This window comes from Sceloporus undulatus, chromosome 11 (genome assembly GCF_019175285.1).
Source record: "Sceloporus undulatus isolate JIND9_A2432 ecotype Alabama chromosome 11, SceUnd_v1.1, whole genome shotgun sequence".
Lineage (NCBI taxonomy): Eukaryota > Metazoa > Chordata > Lepidosauria > Squamata > Phrynosomatidae > Sceloporus > Sceloporus undulatus.
Genome location: NC_056532.1, coordinates 2,022,018 through 2,048,929, shown reverse-complemented (window position 1 = coordinate 2,048,929; position 26,912 = coordinate 2,022,018). Strand labels below are relative to the sequence as shown.

At 44.7% G+C, this 26,912-nt stretch overlaps 1 protein-coding gene across 5 annotated transcripts in view; it reads left to right on the top strand.

Annotated features, from left to right (window-relative positions):
- Positions 1–19,873, top strand: part of SPNS3 (sphingolipid transporter 3 (putative)) — a 40,014-nt gene extending 20,141 nt beyond the window's left edge. For all 5 annotated transcript variants that reach the window (XM_042442207.1, XM_042442208.1, XM_042442209.1 and 2 more), the window contains 11 exons: positions 619–684; positions 4,972–5,108; positions 6,650–6,801; positions 7,671–7,737; positions 9,283–9,425; positions 11,312–11,467; positions 12,621–12,810; positions 13,611–13,676; positions 14,567–14,665; positions 16,679–16,856; positions 18,967–19,873. In XM_042442207.1, coding sequence (XP_042298141.1) covers positions 619–684; positions 4,972–5,108; positions 6,650–6,801; positions 7,671–7,737; positions 9,283–9,425; positions 11,312–11,467; positions 12,621–12,810; positions 13,611–13,676; positions 14,567–14,665; positions 16,679–16,856; positions 18,967–19,010 — 1,298 coding nt within the window. In that variant the 3' untranslated portion in view covers positions 19,011–19,873. The remainder of the gene's footprint in view (positions 1–618; positions 685–4,971; positions 5,109–6,649; positions 6,802–7,670; positions 7,738–9,282; positions 9,426–11,311; positions 11,468–12,620; positions 12,811–13,610; positions 13,677–14,566; positions 14,666–16,678; positions 16,857–18,966) is intronic.
- Positions 19,874–26,912: the final 7,039 nt, after the last annotated feature.

The following is a 26,912-nucleotide window of genomic DNA, read 5'->3' as shown; positions in this document are numbered from 1 at the left end:
TTTCTAGATTCTGGGATAGAATCCAAATAATGTGAATGATCCAAAATCGCCAACCAGTAGTACCTGCTAGACTAGTGATGGTGAACCTTTTAGAGGCCGAGTGCCCAAACTGCAACCCCGACCCCACTTATTTATTGCAAAGTGCCACGTCCCTCTGGCTTTCTAGTAAGAAACTCTGGCAAACTCTGTGCGAGGGCGACAGCATGTGTGCCCACAGAGAGGGCTCTGAGTGCCACCTCTGGCACGCCTGCCATAGGTTCGCCATCACTGTGCTAGACTATGAAACCAAAATGATGATGGGGAACATGGGTGTCATATTGACTATTCTAGAGAAAGGATAGGATAATAAATGTAAGGGATAAAGAAGTAAAACTTGTTGTCCTTCCATTTTGTGGTAATTATCATTCAAAAAACCATGGATGAGCTGCCTAGTAGTAAAAGGTGTTGGACTCCCTTAGAAGAATGGGTTGGGATCTCCTTTGTTTAAGTTTTTAAAACAAAATTTGATGGCCAGCTTCAAGGATGCTTTAGCGGTAGGTTTCTGTAATGGTAGACATTGGACTCCTTCCAACTCTACAAATTGCATGATCCCATGTTTGGGTTCTTTCTTTCTTACAGGAGTGCTTCTCGACATACAGAAATATTTCACACTTGGAGACAGCACCGCAGGATTGATGCACACAGGTAACACTCTTCTCTTTACACAGGTTCAACTGAAGTTTGGGAATGGTACTTCTTTGGACTACAACTCAAAATGATCTTAAGAGTTTGAAGAGCTGCGGCCAGAAAATTAACACAATGAGTTTCATCAGGGATAAATGTAAGGGACTACATTTAGGCAGGCAAATAGAAATTCACAGCTATACGATGAGTAACACCTGCTGTGTGTGAAAAGGATCTCTGGGTTTTAGTAGCGAAACATGAGTCAATAGTGTGATGCCAAAAACGTCAGTGAAGTTCTAGTTTGCATCCCTAAGAGCACAGCGCCCAGATCAAGGGGAGAAATAGTGCCACTTTCTTCTGTTTTGGTCAGGCCTCACCTGGAATACGGTGCATTCTGGGCTCCCCAATTAACAAAGGATGTTGGGAAGCTGGAGTGTATCCAGAGGAGGGCAACCAAAATGGTGAAGGGTCTGGAAACCATGCCTTACGAGGAGAGACCTAGGGAGCTGGAGATGTTTAGCCTGGAGAAGAGAAGGTTAAGAGGTGACATGATAGCCCTGTTTAAATACTTGAATACTTTTGTGCTTAGCTGTATATCTTTTCTCTTTAGGACCTTTTCTTAGACTGTCCCTTCTATGGTTTCTCTCTGACGCAGCATCGCGCTGCACGCCCCAATTGAAGCCCCTTTCTACTCTGGTACCACAAGGAAACATATCCAATTTCACATCTCTTGTCCCACCTAACTAGGCTGGTAGGGAGGTGTTGTCACTTGGCCTCTATCAATGAATAAGAACCCTTATTGACCCATGGCAATTCACAATCAGTTGAATCTTTAAACTGGAATGTGTCCAAAGGAGAGTGTCTAAAATGGTGAAGGGTCTGGAAACCATGCCTTACGAGGAGAGACCTAAGGAGCTGGGGATGTTTAGCCTGGAGAAGAGAAGGTAAAGAGGTGATATGAGAGCCCTGTTTAAATACTTGAAGGGATGTCACGCTGAGGATGTTTTCTGCAGCTCCAGAGAACAGGACATGGAGCAATGGTTTCAAGCTACATAAAAACTGTAAGAACAGTGGAATATAGTGGAATTGCCATCCTCTCAGGCTGAGAGACTGTGACTTTCAGAACCACCACCATCCTGCATGTGGTTCTGCAAAAAAAGAAGTAATTTTATCCACTCCTCCAACTAGATATATAGACAGACAAACAGGCAGGCAGAATAGATCCAAGCCCCCTGCCTACATATAGAATGTGCCCAGAGAAAAAATGTGATGCCCTTATATGCAAAGATGCCCAATTTCTCAAGAAGCTGAATCTTGCACCTCAAAGCCACATCCTTTTTCTGTACTTGAAGTTGTGGTATATATGCAGTTCTCTCGCATAGGCCTTGCAAAATGACCATTCCATGATGACAGCACCGTCCTTATTTTGTTTGTTTGGGGAACTTTAAAAAAAACAAAACCCTACTTGATTTCTGCACATAGAATCTGAGAGCGGGATGAAGGCAGAACTAGAGCTTTCTTGACATACTAGATTTTTATGTGCTGGGACTTAGTTTTCATTATTCCTTTGCAGAGAGCAGATTCAATCATATGTGCAACCTCTGAAGTGAAGCGTTAGAGATACCATTTGACCATCTCTCTGAGAACCCAGACCAAAATTTGCTTTCAAAATGGATTTCAGCTGTGAAGTCGAAGTCTTTCACGGCTGGCATATATAGTTTTTTGTGGGTTTTTTGGGCTATGTGGCCATATTCTAGAAGAATTTATTCCTGATGTTTTGCTGGCATTTATGGCTGGCATCTTCAGAGAATGCTGGCATGACTTTGTCCAATGAATGTCTCCTGATTCTGGATGGGACCCCTTTTGATACCAATTGCAACACCAAATAATGTTGCTTTTGAAAAGCACAGCTGTTAACACAACACACTGTTCAGCTGTGGAATTTGCGGCCATAAAATGCAGAGGTAGGTCCAAAACAACCGCAGAAATAATCCAGTTTGAGACTGCTTTAACTGCCCTGGGCTCGGTGCTAAGGAATCCTGAGAATTGTAGTTTATTGTGCCCCCAGAGCTCTCTCTGACAGAGAAGGCTAAATGTCTCACAAAACTACAGTTCCCAGTGTTCCCTAGCATTGAGCCAGGGCAGTTATAGTGGTCTCATACTGGATTATTTCCGCAGTGTGTTTTGGATTGCAGTCACTAGCTTTGATGCCTTTAGCGTGAGATCAGACCACAATAGTGGAGGATAGATCATCATTGTTATCATGCATTTTTCTTAATCCAACTTTAGTGCCTCCAAGTGACTCACAACACATCAAGTGACAACTGTAAAGACAGATGTTCCAAAACAATAGACATAATTGCAATGGCAAGAACTGGTGAGTCAAATGTCAAGTGACACATTGGTGACTAACAGACCAACTTGCCTATGGCAATTTAAAAATAAACGGGTGGAAGAATAAAGCCAAGTAACACAGAAATAAGGGTACATTAGATATGAAAGCAAATAGATCTCCATCCTACCCAAAGACAACGTGGGACATTCCACACCTTAGTCATGCTAACCGGCCAAGTTGGGTAAAGAGTTTCTTCCTTTGGTGTTAGTAGCGCTTCATGAAAGAGCTGTAGTAAGGAGTGGGCAGTTATTGGCCTCACTACCTTATCACATGGGAAAAGAAAGCCAAAATGGTGTGGGAGAGTGGTGGTTTTCTTCGTCTCGCTCTGCATGCCATCACAGCGCTTCTCTTCCTGAGGGAGACGGTCATAAAAGCGTGCCTTTTCTCAAATGGTTTCCTCCAGCATGACAAAAGACATGCTTTTACGACCATCTCTCTCTCTCTCGGGAAGAGAACGGAAGTGCTGTGACGGCATGTGAAAAGGCATGGAGAAAAGATGCTACTCTCCCTCTCCATTTTGTCTTTCTTTTCTCACGTCTCGGGATCATTATCATTTATCTTTATTATCTTAACTGCTCTTGAACAGACTTAGCTGACTGATGCTCTGGGGGAAAGTGTCGGGACAAAAGTAGCATGGAATGGACTGCCAACACTGAGCAGTCAAGAACAGGGTTGATAGATAGATAGAGAGATTAGATAGATAGATAGATAGATAGATAGATAGATAGACAGACAGACAGATTAGATAGACATATCAGACAGACAGACAGATAGATAGATAAATAGATATAAATTTTTATTAATTTTTAAAAACACTATAAAATACCATAACATGCATTGCCAAAAACATTTCACTACAACATACATCATCTCCTACTTTACATATATTTTCAAACCTGCTCATCTTTGCCTATACAGTACAATCTTACAACATTCTATCATTATTTGATCTAAATAATCTATTTGGTGATGACGGCCATCCACTACTTCCCTCTTTCTATTCCATCAACTTGATACCTTTATTATTATTAGCTTTATTTATTAAGTGCCATAGATGTACACAGCGCTGTACAAAGGTATTCCAGCACCTTTCCTTATTCCCTTCCTCCTCAAATACCCACTCTTCTCTTTCGCCTCTCTTCCCTTCTTTCTTCTCTCTCTTCTTCCTCTCTATTCTCTTTTGCCTTTATTTCATTTTCAAATCCTCTCATTCACTCTCAATTTATTACCTCTTCAACTCTCTTACTCTTCCCAATTCACTTACTCAGACACTCAATCACTTTCTTATACTCAGCTTAAATCACACCTGCTTAAATTACTGTAATCTCAGTTCAGTTGTTGTAAGGCTCACTCATATAGTTTATTAGGTAAGCAATGGGGGAGAACTCATAGAATCATAGAATAATAGAGTTGGAAGAGGACGCAAGGGCCATCTAGTCCAACCCCATTCTGCCATGCAGGAAATCCAAATCAAAGCATCCCTGGCTTTCCAAATCTTGACTTCCCTTTAAGGGCCAGATTGGAATAGATCGTGTTTGGAATGGGAACAAATCCTGACCCAAAATGGGCCCAGATCCAAAATGTGAACCAAATAAGGATCCCCATGGATAACCCTAGAAGACAAGCCCCATAATCCCTAGCTAGGTTTGCTGCAATGAACGCAATATTATGGACCTCCTCTGCAAACACAAGAATGGAAGCAACTCGGCTGCTCTGAAGTTCTCAGTCTAATCTACCTCACAGGGTTGTTGTGAGGATTAAAAGGGAGGGATAAGAACGGCCATATTTTTTCGTTTGGAGAAGAGAAGATAGGAATGAAATGCGATTAATGCACTGAAATGGCAGCCCTGGACTGTAATCCTGGCCTTTATTACCGACGTGTCACCATTGTCTCTCTTTTCTTGCCACCACAGTTTTTATTCTCTGCTTCTTGTTCGCGGCACCTCTTTTCGGATACCTTGGTGATCGATACAACAGAAAGGTCATCTTAGGTGCTGGAATATTCCTCTGGTCAGGCGTCACCCTCGGAAGTTCATTCATCAGCGAGTCGGTAAGGGGCAGATATTTCTTTCTGCTATTCATGTATTTGCTTGGGAACACATTTTGGCTTGATGAGTAATGCATTTATGCACACTAAAGGAAGATCTTCATTGCACAGTTATACCACTTTCATATCACTTTATCATGGGCCTCTTCCAGACTGCCAAAATAAAGCAGCTTGGGGTCTCTTTGGAGGTATGCTGTTTAAACGATGCATGCGTCCTAAGAATCCGGAAGCGGCACCAAAGCTGCCCTCCAGTGCTTAGGAATGGAGTGTGGCTTTGGCGCGACCTCCGGACTCTTAGGACCCAGGCATCATTTAAATAGCATACCTCCAAAGAGACCCGAAGCAGCTTTATTTTGGCAGTCTGGAACAGGCCATAGCCTACAGCATTTGGTATTCATTGACCAGATGCTATAGTACTAACCAGGGCTGACCTTGCTTAGATTCCAAGATCAGACAGGATCTGGTGCCTTACTCTTACTGCAGAAGCAGTGATAATTGCTAATCCAAGTTGAATCTTCCTTATCTGAAATGTTTGGAACCAGAAGTGTTTTGAATTTTGGATTTCCCCCCCTCCCTAGTTCTATTTTAGTTCTCTGAACATATCCATGGGTTGGAATGCAGTTCTCCTTCGTTTTTTGCATAGCTCTCAATCTTGTAATATATATATATATATGCTCAAAACATGTACACAAATGCATATTAACAGCTTGAAGTTCAGACAAAAATGCATGTTTGGAGACAAAATGCATAGTAAATGTGTATTTTGGGAGACAAGTGTCTGGACTGTGAATTTTGAGATTAAAAGCATGCAAAGATGCTTATAAGAGAGCCAAATGTATGCAAGTGTATTTTTGCAGGAAAGCCCATACATATGTGTAATTTAGGAGAAGATGCGTATAAAAATGTGCATTTGTGGGCCAAACCCATACAAAGGTATATCTGGGAATAAAGTACATACAAAAAATGTTGAAGGGGGGGGGGGGAAAACCAAGCAAAAGTATATCTGGGAATAAAATACATGCAAAAATGTGCACGGGGGTCAAATCTATGCAGAAGTATATCTGGGAATAAAGTACATACAAAAATCTGTCTCTGCGAAATAATGGTATTAAAATAATGTGAATTTTCATTAGTTAAAAATAGGCCTGTTCCAGACTGCCCAAATGAAGCTGCTTCGGGTCTCTTTGGAGGCATGCGATTTAAATGACGCATGGGTCCTAAGAGTCCGGAGGTCGCGCCAAAGCCACACTCCATTCCTAAGCACTGGAGGGCAGCTTTGGTGCAGCTTCCGGATTCTTACGATGCATGCATCATTTAAGCAGCATACCTCCAAAGAGACCCAAAGCAGCTTTATTTGGGCAGTCTGGAACAGGCTATAATCACAGCTGGGATATAGAAATGGGACAGAACAATTATGAACCGATAGGGATTAGAGAAAAAATGGATCCAGCCATGGAGTGTAAAAGGGAACAAGTGTGCCAGATACAGGCAGTTGCAATTGAATGTGTCTTTTAAAAACCCTCTTGTGCTTCTCCTTATTCTAGATGGCCTGGCTTTTCTTTATCTCACGGGGCCTTGTAGGGGCTGGCACTGCCAGTTACTCAACCTTGGCTCCCACCATCATTGCTGACCTGTTTGAGAAAGACCACCGGACGTGGATGCTGTCCCTCTTCTATATCTTCATTCCAGTTGGAAGGTAAATCTGCATGCTATTACCTGAGGGGGGGAACAGACTTGGAATCAGCATCCACACTTGAAGAATGAGCTCGCTATTCAAATTATAGATAACTTAGGATGCATCTGCACTGCAGAAATAATGCAGTTTGACACCACCTTAATTCTCATGGCTCCATCTTATGGAATCCTTAAATTTGTTGTTTGCTTTGGCACCAGAGCTCTCAGAGAAGGCTATTTCACAAAAATACAAATCCCAGAATTCCATAGCATTTAGCCATGATAGTTAAAGCGGGGTCAAACTGCATGATTTCTGCAGTGTTGATGCAGTCTTAGTGTTAGCGAGACAGTGAATCTGCTCTGGATTTTTGTCCAGATTTTAGGGGGTTATCCAAAGCTCTAAATCGGCCTCCAAATAGGTCTACCATCTCAGATAACTCCTCTAAAGTTTGGAGTAAAATCCTGAGTGGATAGCCAGCCCATGTCAATGAAAACCCATAGCCAATACTGAGAGGCATGTACTAGCTTAAAACTGGAAGAAGGAGGGATGTTGGACATTTCACAATCCCGGATTAAACCATTTCTTCATCCATGGCTGGATGAAGCGGTGCTCTGCATCGTCCAGTGGTTTCTACTCTGATGGGCAGGGTCTCTAGTAGAGAAAGTTCTCTGCTATCACCTGTGATCTAAGGCTTTCTAAAAATCTGGAGATGTTGGGGATTGTAACCATCTCTATGGAGAGCAGGTGCTCCACCGTAAAGTGGTGGGCTTCCTCATAAGGAGCTGCTCCCTAGCTGTGACTTCCTATATAACTGGCTATAAAATGCATCTGGCAGAGCCTGAAAGTTCAAAGCCTTTGGGCATAAACATTGACATTTTCCTCTTCTGCAGTGGTTTTGGATACATCCTCTCTTCTGGAATGGCCCAAGCGACTGGCCACTGGAGCTGGGGATTCCGGGTGAGTCTTTGTACGTCTGTAGTGGTCAACTGCACAAAAGGTGGACTCCAGGGTGAACTTATTTGGGGGAGAAGACTATAGAAGCTTTAAAGTAATGGTTGTGGCCTCCAAGTAATCCGAAGACTTGGAGGCCTTGGAAATCACGGCCTGCACTTGCCCCGCTTTGCCTTCGTCGTTGGACCACTTGCAATGCAGATATTGCAGAGTAAATGAGGTCCTAGGAAAACATTGACTGCATTATCTAAAACCAAAAGCCTTTGTGTCTTAAATTAAAGCGATGGGCATTTTCTAGACTTGAGAACATCCATCTTCAAAGAACTGCACTGGCTTCCAGTCTGGTCCTGAGCGAAATGCACCGTGCTGATGTTGACCTACAAAGCCTTAAAAAGATTGGGGCCAGGATATCTGGAAGACCGCTTTATCCCATCAAATGCATCTGAGCAAGTAGACTTTAGTCTACGAACGCTCATGCTGCCAACTTCTTTCTTTAGTTAGTCTCAAAGGTGCTTTAGCAGAGGCTCTTGGGAAGCTAGGTTGGTGTGCACACAGAATGGGCTTTCTCTATAGCAATACCCCAGCTATGGAACTCCCTGCCATGGAAAAGTTAGACAGGCTCCATTTTGAGCTTCCAAACAGGGCTATCATATCACCTCTTAACCATCTCTTCTCCAGGCTAAACATACCCAGGTCCCTAAGGCGTTCCTCATAGGGCATGGTTTCCAGACCCTTCACCATTTTAGTCACTCTCCTTTGGACACATGGCTCTAGTTTCTCAACATCTTTTTTGAATTGTGGTGCCCAGAACTGGACACAGTATTCCAGGTGGGGGCTGACCAGAGCAAAATAGAGTGGCACTATTATAAATGTTTTAAATATAAATAGGCTGAAATTATAGATCAGTGACTTAGTTAAGTTGTGTCTGCTTTACCGGGCGTCAGTCGCTGTGAGCGACAGAGATCTGTTGATCTGGGCACAAAAGACTGATTTTCCACCTCCTCCCTGCCAGCGATCTCTCATGTGAGAATGAGAAGCAGGGATCCTGACACTGGAGATCACTGGCAGAAGGGAATGGAAATCCCAGTCTGCTGTGCCCTTATCAACAGAAGAACAGACTCCCATTGCTGAGGGTGGCTAATGCCTGGTATAACAGAACTGGGGGACTTTTATGATCATAGCAAGAGTCTTGCAGCACCTCAAGTCCCATTGTCCCCAATGCTGGCGTGATGTGCCACTAGTGCGACCACATGCACCTACCACCATTGAGACCAATGCGGCTTGCACTAAGCAGTGGATTCACCCCTTGGTGTGTCACTTGGTGAGGCTCGCACTCTCTGTACCCCATGAAGTTCGGTCCTCACATTTCTGTCATTGCAGGATGGGATTGCGAGAGTATATAGGCATGGTGCATATGAATCAGTTGTGAATCTGTAACTCTAGCTTATGAATCTGCAACTGCAGTACTGAATTCCAGGCATAAGAAACAAACATTAGAACCTTGTATTGAATTGAAAATTAAATTGAAAGGACGTTGCTCCTGTATCGTAGGTTACCCCTTGCATGGGAGTCGTGGGACTGGCTCTTCTCATTTTCCTTGTCCCTGAATCAGCCAACTATGGAACTGAGAAGAAGACTGGTGAGCATGCAGAGGCCTCCACCTGGCTCAAAGACATCTCATCTCTCTGCAAAAAGTAAGACATTCCTATACTAGTGTTTTGCACAACCTTTTAGCTTTCCAGCACTTACAGAAAGTGTATAGTTAAACCATAAGGGCCCTAAATACCCTGAAGGCGCCAGATCCTGTCTAAATTTGGAAGCTGAGCAGGCCCTTCTCATTGGCCCTTTGTAGCTCCAGCACAGTCCTATGGTCAGTGTCTGTCGGACATTGACTACAGAGTTGCACACTGGAGGACCTAGAGATTCCTAGAGGTGTCCTCTCAGGTAAAAACATGGTGTTTTTGTTATTTGCGGGTTTTTCCATATTCACAGGGATCTTGTGCCCCTAACCCTAGCGAATATGGAGGGACAAGTGTATAGCTGTCAGCGGAGGTTAACATCATGCCCCTGGGATGAAAAGAGCTATAGGTGACCTTGGCTAAGTCACACTCTCTCAGCCTCGGAGGATAGCAATGGCAACCGTCCTCTGAAGAAACTTGCCAAGAAAACCCTGTGCTAGGGATGCCTAAGTCAGAAATAACTTGAAGACACACAACGCACTCCCACACATACGCTGAGCAGCAGTGCGAATTTCTGTGTCCACCAGAGGCCACTGTTCACCGCAGAAATATTTGTACATTACTTAAAGCGAACTTCCCAACTTGGTGCTTTGCAGACGTGTTGGATTTTATTGTTGCTAATTGCCATCAAGGTGACTTAGAATTACGGAGACCCTTCTTCAGAGGTTTTTAAACAGAGGCTGAATGGCCGCCTGTTTGGAGTGGTTTGATTGTGTGTTCCTGCATGGCAGAATTGGGTTGGACTGGATGACCCTTGAGGTCTCTTCCAACTCTGCGATTTTATGATTGGCAACAAAGTCCAACACCTATGGAGACCCTTCAGTTGGGAGCATATCAATTCTGGAAGCATATCTTATTGGCTGCACTGCTTGACACTGTGCAGTGGAGTAAATTTCTGTGTCCACCAGAGGACACTATTGATTTACCGAAATGAGAATTTCTGTAAATGATCATTTCTTTTGTTTATATAGGGAAAAAATCTCTCATTTATAAAGGCTGTAGATCTGGCATCTACAGTGAAGGGTGACTAAAAAGGAAATGCATCCCCAAAATAAAAGAATTCCCTGAAATAAAGGACTGTCCTCTCTAAAGCTGCCCCCAGTGCCCTTCGTATTATTCAAAGATATAGCTGTGTTAGTCTATAGAATCAGTACGTAGGGAGATCGTGTTGCACCTTTGAGACTTGTCGCACTGAAATAAAGAAGTCTGCAGCATGACTTTCGTAGACTTGAGTCTACTTCCTCAGATGCATTTGGTGGGGTGGAAACCAAGGACAGACATCCATGTGCCATTGGTATGTGAGGATGTCCATTCAAATTCAAATTCCTTTGTGTATGGAAATGAAGTAGCAAGTCCAGTATGAACGATTGGCGTTGTTGTTGTTGTGTGCCTTCAAGTCCTTTCCGACTTATGCTAACCCCAAGGCAACCCTATCATGGGGTTTTCTTGGCAGGATTTGTTCATCTTGGTGATTTGGGGAGGTTTGTCATTGGAGAGATCTGCTACATAACCTTCCTCTGAGGTTGAGAGCATGTGACTTGCTCATGGTTACCCAGTGGGTGTCTGTTCTCCTGTCAAATATGTGACCTGAGAGCCAGGGTGGTGTAGTGGTTTGAGCATTGGACTAGGAGTCTGGAGACCAGGGTTTGAATCCCAACTTGGACATGTAAACCCATTGGGTAACCTTGGGCAAGTCATTCTCTCCCAGCCTCAGAAGATGGCAATGGCTAACTTCTTCTGAAGGTACTTGCCAAGAAAACCTATTAGTCAAAAATGATTTGATGGCATACATGAACAACAGCAACAACCAGTCAAATATGTTGCTTTCTTCTCTCCATCAGTTGGAGCTTTCTCTGGTCCTCGCTGGGTGTGACGGCCATGGGCTTCGTGACAGGAGCCCTCAGTTTCTGGGTTCCAGTCTTCCTCTACCGAGCTCAGCTTGTTCTCCAGCATGTGCCTCCATGTGAGAAGGTGGAAACGTGTAACACCGCCAACAGGTGAGGCAAGATTCCTTCTGGATAAGCCAAAAGCGTATGTCAGGATTGGGGAGAAGGTCGTGTGCGTGAGGATAGCCAACATGGTATATAGTGGTTTGAACCCTATTCTGGAGAATAGCGTTCAAATCCCACCCTGGGACCTGGTTACTTTTGGTTAATCTCAACCAGAGTAGACCCATTGAATGAATTTTTGAATGACGAGTCAACACAGAGATGAATCTCTATGGCCTGTTCCAGACTGCCAAAATAAAGCTGCTTTGGGTCTCTTTGGAGGTATGCTGTTTAAATGATGCATGCATCCTAAGAATCCCAAAGCTGCACCAAAGCTGCGCTCCAGTGCTTAGGAATGGAGTGTGGCTTCGGCGCGACCTCCGGACTCTTAGGACCCAGGCATCATTTAAACAGCATACCTCCAAAGAGACCCAAAGCAGCTTTATTTTGGCAGTCTGGAACAGGCCATTGCTTTAATGAGTCTGCTCCAGTTGGGACTAACAATAGGCTTGAGGCTGTAATCTTTTCTATCTAGAATAGACTGCACATTCTTCAAGGAAGACTTGCTTCATTTGCACTCATAGTGTGCTATGAACAGTTGTGTTATTAGGTAGGTTTCCCTGCTTTAGGGAAGAGAGACACATTGCCTCAGAAGGAAGCAATGGTAAACCTGCTCTGAATAGACTTTGCCAATGAAAACCCAGTGAGAGGTTCTCCTTAAGGCTGCCATAATTCAGGAACAACTTGAAGGGACACAACACATGCGCACAAACTCAGGGCTGTGGCTTCTTTATGACTCTCCTTTATGACTCGGCCTGCCATGTTCCATCAACAAGAAGAGAAATGGCCAGTCCACAAACCCAGACTTTATTGTTTTAAGGTTCTGTTGCAATGGCAGATGACCTGTGGTCCTCAAGACGTTGCTGACTCCAGCTCCCATCAACCTCAGATATCATTAGGAAGGATGAGAACTGTGGTCTCTCAGATACTGTTGGACTCTATTTCTCATCCGCCTCCAGACAATATGGTTAATGGGTGGAGATGACGGAGTCTGTGGTCTTACAACAGTTGGAAGACTACAGGTTCCCTAGCCCTGTCACAAATTGCTGTGAGTTCATATCTATCCATCATACCTATCTATCTTTATCTATCTGTCCTGTAGCCGGATATTTGGAGGAATTACGATTGCAACAGGCATTTTGGGGGTTGTCACTGGAGCAGAAGCAGCCAGAAGATACAAGAAGATCAACGCGAAAGCTGACCCACTTATTTGCGCTCTTGGATCGCTCACGTCTGCTCCATGCATGTACCTGGCTATCATGTTGGCTCAGGAGAGCATCCTGGCTACGTACGTAAGTGATAATAATATACTTATTATTTATTGATTTGATTTTTATCCAATTTTCCTCCCAGCACACCAATTTCCAGCTGAGTTTTCAACCTGAAAACTGACTATAGACTTCCTGCAAACGCAGTGGTTTATTGCCCCTGCAGCCCAATGTCACTAACCCTTCCTTGCAGAAATGGGTGAAAACTGGGCAAACTGTCTGCTGGAAGTGATGCAAGCGAAGTCCAAGGACCATGGAGGGAAATTGGTTCATATCCATAGACACTAGTCTTTACTATAGTCCAAGCTTTCAATGGCCTGTTACAGACTGCCAAAATAAAGCTGCTTGGGGTCTCTTTGGAGGTATGCTGTTTAAATGATGCGTGCATCCTAAGAATCCGGAAGCTGCACCAAAGCTGTGCGCCAGTGCTTAGGAACGGAGTGTGGCTTTGGCGCGACCTCCGGACTCTTAGGACCCAGGTGTCATTTAAACAGCATACCTCCAAAGAGACCCCAAGCAGCTTTATTTTGGCAGTCTGGAACAGGCCAATGTGTCATTCAAAGTCCTCAAAACAGATATGTTTTATTGCATTTAAGGATAGGATTCAGCACCTTGGATAGCTTTTGAGACTAACACTAAGCGCCTTGGATAGCTTCTTGAAAGTTCAAACCGAGCCCCAGAGCAGATTTACCACTCCACCTTAATATAATTATTTATTTATTTATTTGTTTGTTTGTTTGTTTGTTTGCTTGTGTATATGTGTTTGCTGCTCACGATATTGTCTCTCTTTTCTCTCTCCCTGTTTTGTTATTTTACTATTCCAGATCTTTATTGCCCTTGCTGAGTTTCTTTTATCTCTCAACTGGGCCGTTGTGACTGACATCCTCTTGGTGAGCTGGGTTCCTTTGCTGTCATATTGATTTGGCTGATAACTTGATAGGTCTATTCTTAGCTGTCCCCTTTCTCTGTACTCTCCCCACATGTCCCTTCAGGCCCATAGCCAGAAATGTGATGGAACGGGAGCAAAGGAGGAGGCAAAGGTTACACAGAGGTGCAGGAGAGCCGTAAAGAAGCCACAGACATGAGCAGGGGTGTTGATAAGAGGGAAATTTGGAGCGCTTTCATTCGTAGCAATGCCATAAGTTGAAGCTGATTTGGTGACAAGTTAAAACACAGGGCCTTTCCAGACTGCTGCCAAAATAAACGCTGCTTCGGTCTCTTTGGAGGTATTTGCTATTAAATGATGCATGGTCCTAAGAGTCCGAGAGTCGCACCAAAGCCACACTCCATTCCTAAGCACTGGAGGGCAGCTTTGGTCCAGCTTCTGGATTCTTAGATGCATGCATCATTTAAACGCATACCTCCAAAGAGACCCCAAGCAAAGCTTATTTTGGCAGTCTATAACAGGCCACAGAATGATTTAAATATGCAATCACAGTCTGTGTTTGCTCTGAGCAAGTCTTACTGTGTTGTGTGGAGCTTACTCCCAGGTAAGTCATTGGATGGACTCCTGTTGGCGCCTTGTGCGCATGTGTTGTGTCCCTTCAAGTTGTTTCTGACTTACGACAGCCCTCAGGCGAACCTCTCACTGGGTTTTCCTTGGCAAAGTCTGTTCAGAGCAGGTTTACCATTGCCTCCTTCTGAGGTTGAGAGAGTGTGATCCTTATACATGAGAACAGAAAGCCAAGATGGACTACTAGTCCAGTCCTTGCTGATAATTTGGGCTTTTCTATCTTTGACTTTCTCTCAGGTTTTAAAATAGTTCCTTTTGCCTTTTCAGTACGTGGTGAAACCTGCTTGCCAGTCGACTGCGGTGTCTTTGCAAATATTCGTCAGCCATTTGCTGGGGGATGCTGGGAGCCCCTACCTCATTGGAATTGTGAGTTGTGAGGGGACAGAGTGGGAAGGGGCTGGGGGCTTTCACTATGAACTCTTTGGATCACATGTTGACTTGTTGATTGCAACAAGTAACTAGGTTTCTCATTCTCACCCCAGCGTTTCATTTTCTTTAAGGAAGGGTCTAAATATCTTTCTCTAATGTCAGCATATATCTCAGTGATGGCGAACCTATGGCACACATGCCAGAGGTGGCACTCAGAGCCCTCTCTGTGGGCACATGTGCCATCGTCCTAGCACAGAGTCTGCCAGAGTTTGTTACTAGAAAGCCAGAGGGACATGGCACTTTGCAATAAATAATTGGGCTTTGGGTTGCAGTTTGGGCCCTTGGCCTCGAAAAGGTTCACCATCACTGATATATCTGGTACTCGAGTATATAATGTGCCAAATCCTCTAAGGCTGCTTCTCCACAAATACACACTCTTTCTTGCACTGGAACACCATAGAATCTTCCCCATTTCACCATTGGGTCCATTTGTTCAAAACGTAAATGTGAAAGATGTTTACGTGATTCCATTGGCAAGGAGATTGTTAGATATTTTTCACATTTGTGTTCCCATTTCATTCTAACTCACCATTTCATTGATCCTAGGGATGTCAGTGCAGTTATGTCAGTCTTTGCATCCACCTCGGAAACTCTTTGTTTAAAGATCCTTTTGATATCAGACATCTTTGGGTTCAGAAACTCACCTTACTAGAATATACCACAAATCCAGCGGCTGCCATATCAGTGGGAGCATTAGATCTACACCAGGCTTCAGTTCAAACTTTAAAGGGGCTGTACCTGTTTCAGTAGAGGACTAGGACTAGGAAGGGCAGCTATGAACAAAATGGACAGGATCACAAGAGGTAGAGGCATAACTGAATACTAAAGTGAGGATAGTCCAGGCCATGGTATCCCCCATCACCATGTATGGATGCAAGAACTGGACAGTGAAGAACGCTAATAGAAACAAAATCAACTCATCTGAGATGTGGTGCTGAAGATACTATGGATAGCCAAGAAGACAACCAAATGGGTCCCAGAACAGATCAAGCCTGAACTCTCCCTGGAAGCCTAGGGCCTGTTACAGACTGCCAAAATAAAGCTGCTTCGGGTCTCTTTGGAGGTATGCTGTTTAAATGATGCTGCACCAAAGCTGCCCTCCAGTGCTTAGGAATGGAGTGTGGCTTTGGCGCTACCTCCAGACTCTTAGGACCCATGCATCATTTAAATAGCATACCTCCAAAGAGACCCAAAGCAGCTTTGTTTTGGCAGTCTGTAACAAGCCAAGATGACTAAATTGAGGCTGTCATACTTTGGCCACATCATGAGGAAAAACGAATTGGAAATGACAATGATGTTAGGAAAGGTAGAATGCAAAAGAAAGAACGAAAGACCACATGCCAGAGGCTCAGGTCCTGATCAAGTCTAACCATCTGCCATGTTGTCTTCCTTTCTTTCGACTGCTTTTCACCTTTCCTAGTTTCGTTGCCTTTTCCGATTCATTTTTTTATGTTGAGGACAAAGGGTCTTGGAGAGGTCTCATTCGCAGGGTGCCATGAGTCAAAGTCGACTCAAGTGCAGTTCACAACAACAATAACCTGTTTTGAGGCATATCTTCTTCACCTCCTCCTCCTCCTCTCCCTTTCCTTCTCCTACTGCTTTGTACTTACTGTGTGTCTGGTCTTTCCTGCAAAATTCCCACAAAATGGCATCACTTAGTACCTTGTGCTCCTTTCAAATGTGGACTAAAACCTGGAGCAGATCTGTTTCCCTACTGACATGGCTGCCATTGACCAAATCTGACCAGTGCTGAGTCAAATCCAGCTCAGGGGGGTCCACTCCTCAGTTGGGAGGTGAGTGAGAAGGTGGATGCTGGTAGAGAGGTCCATGTTGCGTTCTTAGCCTGAGAGATGTCCCAGATTTGTAGGGCCAAATAGGCCCAAGTCCATAAAGACCAGACTATGGTTTAAGCTGTCCGGATCTGACAGAGGCAAACTGATTCGTCTCCAGATCGCGGATACAATCCAGGGCAACCAAGGAGATCGCACCTACCTCTGGGATTTCCGGAGCCTGCAGTACAGCTTTGTGTTGTGCACTTTTGTGGGTGTCCTCGGTGGAGGTTGTTTCTTGATGACAGCCCTTCACATCGAAGAAGACCAGAAGAAAGCTGCAACCCCACCAGTTCCAGGTAAGTGCTTCAGTCCCTCTGTCTCCATTCCCATTGAAGGCTCTTCCAGACTAGTAGCCCATGCGCTATGTTCCACTCTGGTGCTATAAGAATGGGACATATTATTCCAATGAGTGTCAGGAGGAAAGAGAAACCACTTGAGGGTAGAAATAAAATGTTGCAGCTGGTTCTAGGGATTTTCAGAAAACAGAAGGGAAACAACAAAACAAAACAAGAACTGCAGCAATAATTACTACAATCTCTCAATGCTTTGCTCTGTCTGGAAGAAACCCTGAATCATCTGCATTAGACAGATTTGTCCATTTTGTTTTATTCTTGACATTCATGGGGTTGTTTTCATGGTTCAGTGGGAGTGTGAACTTGGATTGCCCAATACACTAAGGCTGCATCTACACTACACAATTAATGCAGTTTGACACCACTTTCACTGTCATGGCTCAATGCTCTGGAATTCTGGGGTTTGTAGTTTCGTGAGAGATTTAGCCTTCGCTGTCAGACATCTCTGGTGCCGCAACAAACTCCAAATCCCAGGCTTCCATAGGATGGAGCTGTGACATTTAAAGTGGTGCCCAACTGCATTAATTCTGCAGTGAAGCAGGTGCCGAAAGTACTGCACCATGCTGCTCAAGCTATTTTTACCTATCTGCATCTGCTAAATTCATAGTTATTCCCACCTTGGAGAAGACCATATTGAACCTGCCTGCCCTGTAGCTGTTTGCGATGATGGGTCTGGCAGAGAAAGAAAGGCCTGGCAACCATCATTCAGCATAAGAACACAGCTCACTACACAGGGACTGAAGCCCAGGATTTTAAGATCTAGTCAACCAACGTCCTTTTTACAGAGATGCCAGAGTGGTTTTTAAGATGGAGGAGCTCAGTACTGGAAGGCAGGTTGTTATCACTTTTTCTGAGACCTGTTCCAGACTGCCAAAATAAAGCTGCTTGGGGTCTCTTTGGAGGTATGCTATTTAAATGACGCATGGGTCCTAAGAGTCCAGAGGTTGCGCCAAAGCCATACTCCATTCATAAGCACTGGAGTGCAGCTTTGGTGCAGCTTCTGGACTCTTAGGACGCATGCATCATTTAAACAGCATACCTCCAAAGAGACCCCAAGCAGCTTTATTTTGGCAGTCTGGAACAGGCCTGAGCATCACAAAATGCTGCTTATGGCCTTTGGAGCTTGGATCCAGACTCTCTGAGAACTGACGCAGCCTCCATACAGACATTTCATGTCCAGCATGGTTGGCAAACAGTGGTTTGTGTTAAAGAGCAAGAGCCAGAATAGTGTAGTGCTATGAGCATTGAAAACAACATAAAGAAAACAACAACAATGACCATGGAAGATCCCCAAAGATTCAACCTAGACAAAAGCAAACTTCCTCTGAACAAATCTTGCTAAGAAAACCCTATGATAGATCCACCTAAGGGTTGCCATAAGTCAGAAATGACTTGAAGGCTCACAACAACAACGACGGCATTGGTAGCATTCTCATTCAGCACCACATTTCCAATGCATATATTTCTTTGTGTACTGTCCATCTCTCAATATTTTCTAAAATGCTTCTGAACAGACAGACAAAAATAAAGCTGCTTCAAGTCACTTTGGAAGTACGCTGTTTAAATGACACACACATCTTAAGAGGCGAGAAGCTGCGCCAAAGGTGCGCTCAAGTCCTTAGGATTGGAGTATGGCTTTGGCGCAGCTTCCGGCCTCTTAGGATGCATGTATCATTTAAACAGCACACTTCCAAAGTGGCCCAAAGCAGCTTTATTTTGGCCTGTCTGTTTGGATCCATTGACCTGTTCCAGACTGCCAAAATAAAGCTGCTTCGAGTCTCTTTGGAGGTACGCTGTTTAAATGATGCATGCATCCAACGAATCCAGAAGCTGCACCAAAGCTGCCCTCCAGTGCTTAGGAATAGAGTGTGGCTTTGGCGCGACCTCCGGACTCTTAGGACCCATGCGTCATTTAAATAGCATACCTCCAAAGAGACCCAAAGCAGCTTTATTTTGGCAGTCTGGAACAGGTTTGGCTTTCCCCCCCTTTAATTATTTTCTTCATTTTTTACAGTTCACTTTTAGCTGACGCTGGGATCTTATTTTTTTGCAGGCACTGAAAACAAAAGTTACATCTCTCACGAAGAAGGACTGTGAGACAAACTTCCCGCAGCGTGGGACTATCTGTGGCCAAGCTAATGGTGAAAGAAAAGGACTGGATATTATCAACACATCCTCCATCTGGCAGAATGAAAATGGGGGTGAGAGAGAGCTTCTGTCACTGGTTTCCTCACGGGGCTTTCAATTTACCCTCCAAATCTTGCGGTGACCCTCCATCTTCATCTCTGAAACTGGCAGAAGAGCTTGCCAAGAATTTGGTGGCAACCAAAGCCATGAACGTAGCGGAGCTGCCAGTGTGAAGGCCCTTGCTTCTTAAAATACGACTGGTGCAAATGGATCGACATGATCAGACATAAGCTTATCTTCCACTGAAATCCACAGTTTCACAGTATTCAGAGATGGGGTGCAACGTGTTAAAATAACGTGGTGTATTGGAGTTACAAAGCAATGCAATGAGTGGGAACAACATTCCTTGTTTTGATGTAATGAGTTACACATTCTAGTTATCCTTATTTTTTTTAACAGAGGCCATTTTGGATAAATGTTGGCAGGCATTTTAAAATGCTTTATGTGTTCTCTCTTCACTCGTGAATGCTGTTCAAAGAATGAAGGAGCAACATTTGCGTTCCCTTAAGTTCACCAGTTGATAGAAACTCATCGGGGACAGGTGATGTGTAGGAGCTACTTCTTGGATCCGTACTGAGGCTCTTTCCCATTTATGTTTTTTACAACTAAGGTGGGCTTTTCTGAGGCAGACCTGTGGTTTTATGGGCAATTATTTCCTTTTTGAACTTTAAAAAGGTCACAGTTAGAGTGCATAAGTGCCATTTCAGTGATGCACTAAAACACTATAATGCTATTTTTAAAGAGGTAGGCATGTTCCAGACTGCCAAAATAAAGCTGCTTTGGGTCTCTTTGGAGGTATGCTGTTTAAATGATGCATGCATCCGAAGAATCCGGAAGCTGCACCAAAGCTGCCCTCCAGTGCTTAGGAATGGAGTGTGGCTTTGGCGCAACCTCCGGACTCTTAGGACCCATGCGTCACTTAAACAACATACCTCCAAAGAGACCCAAAGCAGCTTTATTTTGGCAGTCTGGAACAGGCCAGAGATAAGGGAGGAAATGAGAAGAATGCTTGTTTGTTCTGCTGTATTTCACTATTCAAACGAAACTCACTTGAGAAAAGGAATACAGTGCGCCCGTGCCATATGCAGATGTGCCGTACGTGGCTTTAACATTACACGCAAGGCAAGCCACGGTAGGAACAATGGTGCCTGCACCCAGGAATGCACCCCCATTGTTTTCAATGGGGCTTAAGCATACATGATTTTTGTCTTGTGCGGGGGGTCCGGGATGGATCCCTTGCATATTTAAATGGCCCACTGTATAATGTGGCCCCAGAGTCCTGTCCGAAGGTACTCACTGATCCCAGATTTCAAGATGTCCAGCAGCATCTACCTTCTGTTTTACCACCGAAGGATGGCTGGCTATTATTGCCTTGTTGTTCACTGCCTTCAAGTTGATCACAACTCATGGTGACCCTGTGGAAGAGACATCTCCAAGACTCCCCATCCTCCAGAGGCTCATGGTCAGACCCATGATCAACCTAACGGAGTCTATCCATCTGGTGTGTGGTCTTCCTTGCTTTCTACTACCCTCTACTTTCCCTAGGATTATTGCCTTTTCTAAGGATTCATGCCTTCTCACGATGTGGCCTCAGTTTGTACATCTTGGCTTCCAGGGTGAGTTCAGACTTGATCTCTTCAAGGACTCATTTCTTTGTCTTTTTAGATGTCCACAGTATCCTCAGCACTCTTCTCCAGCACCGCATCTCAAATGAATTGATGTTCTTCCTATTGTCTTTCTTCGCTATCCATCTCTTGCATCCGCACATAGTGATGGGAAACACGATTCCTTGGACCATTCTAACGTTAGTGTATACCTCTACACTTTAGGATCTTGCCTGATTCTTTCATGGCTGTCTTTTCCATTCCTAGTCTCCTTTTGATTTCTTGACCGCCGTCTCTGTTCTGATCTAAAGTAGTGGAAATCTTCAATTTCGATTTCACCATGAATTTATGTAGCAACTTTGTGGTCATTATTTTTGTTTTCTTTATGGTCAGCACTAGCCTTGCTCAGAACTTTCTTCTTTGACCTCCCTTAGTAATTGTACGATGTTTTTCCCAAGTAGTATGGTGTCCTCCACATGCGTTCGATTGTTGATGTTCCTTCCTCCTGTCTTCATTCCTTGTTCCTTCCTCGTTTCTTCGCTCCTTCTTCATCTAAGCTGAAACCTTCTCTTCCTACGGTTTGTTCTTCGTGGAATTATTACCTGCTCCCCCATATTACCTGCTGCTTCGAATGTATTTGCAATTTGGAAAAATAGATTACAGATGGGAAGTGGGAGGAAAGATTTCCCCCCTGAATCATTAAAAGCAACACTCACTCTCTGTAACTATGCAGCCATGTGTGTTTGTGGGAAGGATACCCTCCTTCTCAATGTGCAGTTTTGTTCCCCGGTGTTTTATCACGTTTTGCCGCGCTCTGGGAGGAAAATGTAATCCTTCCCCACCTTTACATTTAATCTGATTGTCTGGCCACATCCCCATCATTGCCCCTGACCTGGGGTGACTTTGCCCCATAGACATCTGACACGGGTGAAAAGCCCTGAGGTTAGAAAGCCGATGGGCGATTAGTCTGTAGAAAGGAAATCCACCAAATTGGCACATATTGGATAAAACTGTAACACAGAAGGTGCAGAGAGGCGGCCGTTTCGTGTCATACCCACAAAACAGACTCTTTCATTTGGGGAACAATAAATCTCCGCAGATGACCAGAAACAATATTTGTATCATCTCGATCCTCTCTAGTTCTGATGTTCAGGCTGTGAGTGCCTTTCTTTGTGTAGCCAAAACAGCACAATACAGTGGGCCCTTCACATTCATAGAATCATAGAGTCGGAAGAGACCCCAAGGGCCATCCAGTCCAACCCTGCTATGCAGGAACTCACAATAAAAGCACTCCCAACAGATGGCCATCTGGCCTCTGCTTCAAAACCTCCAAAGAAGGGGTGCTCTTACTCTCCAAGGGAGCCTCTTCCACTGTTGAACAGCCCTTACTGTCAGGAAGTTCCTCCGAATGTTCTGGTGGAGTCTATTTTCCTGTAGATTGAATCCATTGCTTTGGGTCCTATTCTCTGGAGCAGCAGAAAACAAGCTTGCTCCATCCTCAATATGAGACCCCTTCATATACTTAAACAGGACTATCATCTCACTCTTAACCTTCTCTTCTCCAGGCTAAACAGCCCCAGCTCTCTAAGTCGCTCCTCATAAGGCATGGTTTCCAGACCCTTCACCACTTGGTTAGGGGCACAGGATCCCTGCAAAAGTGGGAAGACCACAAATAAAAAACCAAGGAGAACCTCAAGGTCCTCCAGTGTAGCTATGCTCAATAGCTGGAACTTGACCATAGAATCATGCTGGAGGACCTACAAATGCCTAGAGAAGTATTTTTTCTGGGAATCTGTAGCTTGACTATTTGTGCCTTGCACTTGCTCACTGCACATTGCATTACACATTGCACAAGAGCAGCCAGCCATTGCCAGGTGTCGCACCCATGTGGCTATTCTTCATGGGGTTTGTGTAGTGCTGGCAAAGTGTATCTCTGCATACGGCTATTGTATGCAACATTGCGCACTGCAGTTGCTCATTGCTCATTGCCGTTGTGCACTGCATTGTTGCTGTGCGTCGCATGTTGCACAAGAGCAGCCAGTCGTTGCCAGGTGTCGCGCCATGTGGCTAGTCTGTGTCGGGTTTGTGTTGTGTATCCCTGCACATAAGTATTTACACTACACTAAGAGGAGGCTGGATTGCAGAGCCCCTCAATCTCTCTCTCACAAACATATACACACATACAAATACGGAAGATACTGGAAATCCATGTCTGTGTTTATTCTTAATGCTTTTAGTTTGTTTTTTGACATTAGTGTGGCAGGAAGGGGGCTGCGACCTATTTCACAGGCGATGTGCTGTTCCTGGGGGCTTCAAGAAGCAATAGCAATAGCAAATACATTTTTATACCGCTTAATAGTGAACTCAGCACCCTCGAAGCAGTTTACAATCCATAAACCGAGTGCCCCCAACAAGCCGGGTACTCATTTTGCCGATCTACAAAAGGATGGAAGGCTGAGTCAACCTCGGAGACCTGGGATCGAACTCACACAATACTGGCATCGAACCACTGCGTCACCGGAGCGAAAAAGGATAGTCTGGTGCATCTGGAGGGAGTAAAGGCTTCAAGGATTGCAACCCTGGGCTTCCCACTGTTGCAAAGAATCACTCGGGCCGTAACTCTTCCGGAAGAGTCCAGATCCTCCTCGTAGTTGATCCCAGACCCAGTTAAGTTCCTTGGAGAGGTTCAGCTGAATTAGAGACTGTGGAGAAGCTAATTGTGAGAATTCCCTCTGGATTCAGCTAATAGCTGTACTGGAACAAGTGCATTTTTCAATTATCTTGCGTTCTTTCCTCCCAAATAGCTCTGATCGGTCCCACCGATGAAACCAGACTGCCTTGGCTGACCCAAATGCCTGTTTTCTGGAAGGAGCGAGCGAGAGCAAGGCTTCTCCGTCAGTCACAGTGATGTTTCCAGCTTGTGCCGACCCTAAAGCAAGTCTGTCACAGGCAAGATTGGTTCAGGGAGGGTTTGCCAATGCCTTCCTCTGAGGCTGAGAGAGTATGACTTGTCCAAGGGCACCCAATGGGTTTCCATGGCCGAGTGGAGATTCGAACCCAGAGCCATAGTCCAACTCTCCAACCACTGCACCCCGCTGGCTCTAAATATTCATGCCCTGCCCTCTGATCCAAGGCTCTCATGGCAGCGTGCAATAAAATCAATATAGAGCCATTTTAAATTAATCATTTTTAAAGAGTAAAAGCATATTCAGTCTTTTGCCGTTGAAAATAAGACAATGTAAATGGAGTTAAAACACTGAAATAAAGTTAACAATGGCGCATGTGTCTTTGAGTCTATGAACTGAACCCCAAACGCTTTAGTAAAAGTCATGTTTTGAGTCGGGCTGCATCTACGCTGCGGAAACAATGCAGTTTGACACCACTTTACTGGCGGCTGTTAACTTTATTTCAACATGTTTAAACTCCTTTTAAACAGTCTTGTTTTAAACGGCAAATGGTCGAACGATGCGTTCCCCCTTTAAAACAAAACAACCTCCACAACCCGCCAAACGGCGATACCTTTATGGGGCTGGCCAAAGATGCACCCAACACATGATGCATGTTTTCGAAGCTCCACTGGCTTCTTCATCAAAAGGGTTTCACATCTTACCGGAGAAAAATGTTGCGCATGATGTTAGTCCCAGGCCTTGTCAATATGTTGTCGGAGGGATGTCAAGAGGGAGGGATATCTATGCAGGCAAACCTGGTCCTGGGATCCTGGGAGGCAAAACATTTTAAAGTGCAAGAAATAAAATTTGGCCCTATACAGACTGCCAAAATAAAGCTGCTTCAGGTCGCATTGAAGGTATGCTGTTTAAATGTTGCATGCAACCTAAGAGTCTGGAAGTTGCACCAAAGCTGCGCTCCAGTGTTTAGGACTGGATCGTGGCTTTGGCGTGGCTTCCGGACTCTTAGGACGCATGCATCATTTTAACAGCATACCTCCAAAGTGACCCCAAGCAGCTTTATTTGGGCAGTCTGTATAGGGCCTTAGAATCCTATTAGCAACACAAAAGGTACCTCCTTTAAGACCCAGGACATCTCAGTCCTGCGTTTTGGTTGGCCCAAGAAAAGCATCACGCTTTTGTGCGCTTTGGATGTTGTCGTACTTTGCTGTATGGCCAACGCAGCTACATACAGCTACATACCCTTGGATTTGTAGTCGAAATGTGCGTTTTAATCAGCTCTTTTTAGCGTACAGGTGAGGAGCATTTTTGAATCTGTAAATATTTATGCCATCTTCCATGATATTTCCCTTGCTTTTCGTAAACATCAATTAGCAATTTAGCTAATAGCATTAATTAATGCTTGTGTTCGGTTTTTTACAGGGGATGTTGTTTCTTTCCCTTCCAAGTGAGATGCACCTTTCTTAGCTGCGTTTTGGAGATTGGGGTCACCATCTCCAGGAGCATCATCTTTGCAACAGGATCTTGATGGTGCTTCACAGCAAGAGTGAGGAACCAGTTTCAGCCTGAGGTCCGAATTCGATTTTGGCACCCGTGGTGGTGGGCGGGGCCTATGTCCAAAGGGGAGGGGCCAAACATCCTCAGCAATATTTGAACTTGAAGTTCCTCCTGCTTCAAGTCTGGAGAGGCATCTTGATTCTATGGAACGGGGACCATCCCAGCAAAAGCTGGGAAAGCTGTCATGTGGAAGGAAAGGGGCATGGTCCCCAGAAGGCCAGATTTGGCCCACAGAAAGCCAGATTTGCCCCACGGGGCTTCAGATTCCCTACCATTGCCTGAGTATATCATTGGAAAGGGATCCATCCATAATAACTAATTTTCTGCCTGGGGATATTTACAACCGAAAATTTGACAGCAAGATGAAGTAGGAAAGTGGAGCTCAAGAGAACCAAGGGGAAGAACAGGAGTTGAGTTCAAATGCTGAACATGCTTCTTCCCCTGTCACTTAATTGGACCTCCTTCCTGAAATCCCCAGGAGCTTTGCCAGGAACTCCTGCGGTGACAGAACTTAGCTTGAGGGAAGGAAGGAAAGATGTCAAGTATCTGACAGGATTATCTGGGGCTGTTTTTCTCTCTCCTCACTTGCTTCAGATCAACTGAGCTTTCCAAGGTTGCATTTGACATAATCCTCCAGTGGGTACATCTGCCAATCCACTTTCTTCCTTCTTTCCCTCCCTCCCTCCATTGCTTCATTCATTCCTTCTTCCCTTCCTTCCTTCCCTCCCGCCCTCCCTCCCTCCCTCCCTCCCTCCCTCGCTTCATTCATTCCTTCTTCCCTTTCGTCCTTCCTTCCCTCCCTCCCTCCCTTCCGTCATTCTTTCTTCCCTTCCTTCCTTCCCTCCTGCCCTCCCTTCATTTTTTCCTCCCTCCCTCCCTCCCTTCATTCTTTCTTCCCTCCCTCCCTCCCTTCATTCATTCTTTCTTCCCTTCCTTCCCTTCCTTTTTTCCTTCTTCCCTCCCTTCCTTCCTCCCTTCTTCCCTTCCTCCTCCCTTTCCACTGTTCAACAGATCCTGCCTTAGAAAGAGTCCTTCCTAGCGTTTAGGTAGAATCTCTTTTTGTAAATTGAATCCATTGGTTCCTATTTTAGCCTTGGGAGCAGCAGAAAGCAAGCTTGCTCCATCCTCCTACATGACAGGAGCCAGTGTGGCATAGTGGTTGGGACATTGGACTATGACTCTGGAGACCAGGGTTCGATTCTCAGCTTGGCCATGATGCCCAGTGGGGCAAGTCTCATCCTCTCAGCCTCAGGGAATGATAAGAGCAAACCTTCTCCGAACAAATCCTACTAACAGTAGGGTCACCATAAGTTGGAAATGGCTTGAAGGCACACAAAACAACAACCAAAACACGATAGAGTTGCCATAAGCTGGAAATGACTTGAAGACACACAATAACAACAACAACAACAACAAGACAGCAACAACAACAAGGACATGCCACCTCTTCTCCTCTCCTCTCCTAGCTCAACATCCCCAGATTCCTCAGTCATTCCTCATAAAGCATGCTTTCCAGATGTTTGATCACCTTGGCCACCCTTCTCTGGACACCTCCCATCTTCTCAATATCCTTCTAGACTCCTCTCTAGGGCTGCGGGGGGGAAATAATCCGGTCTGAGATGAGAAGTCAAAGGCTTTCACAGCCGGCATCCATAGTTTTGTGTGGGCTTCTCGGGCGATGTGGTGGTGTTTTAGAAGAGTTTATTCCTGACGTTTCGCCAGCATCTGTGCTGGGATCTTCAGAG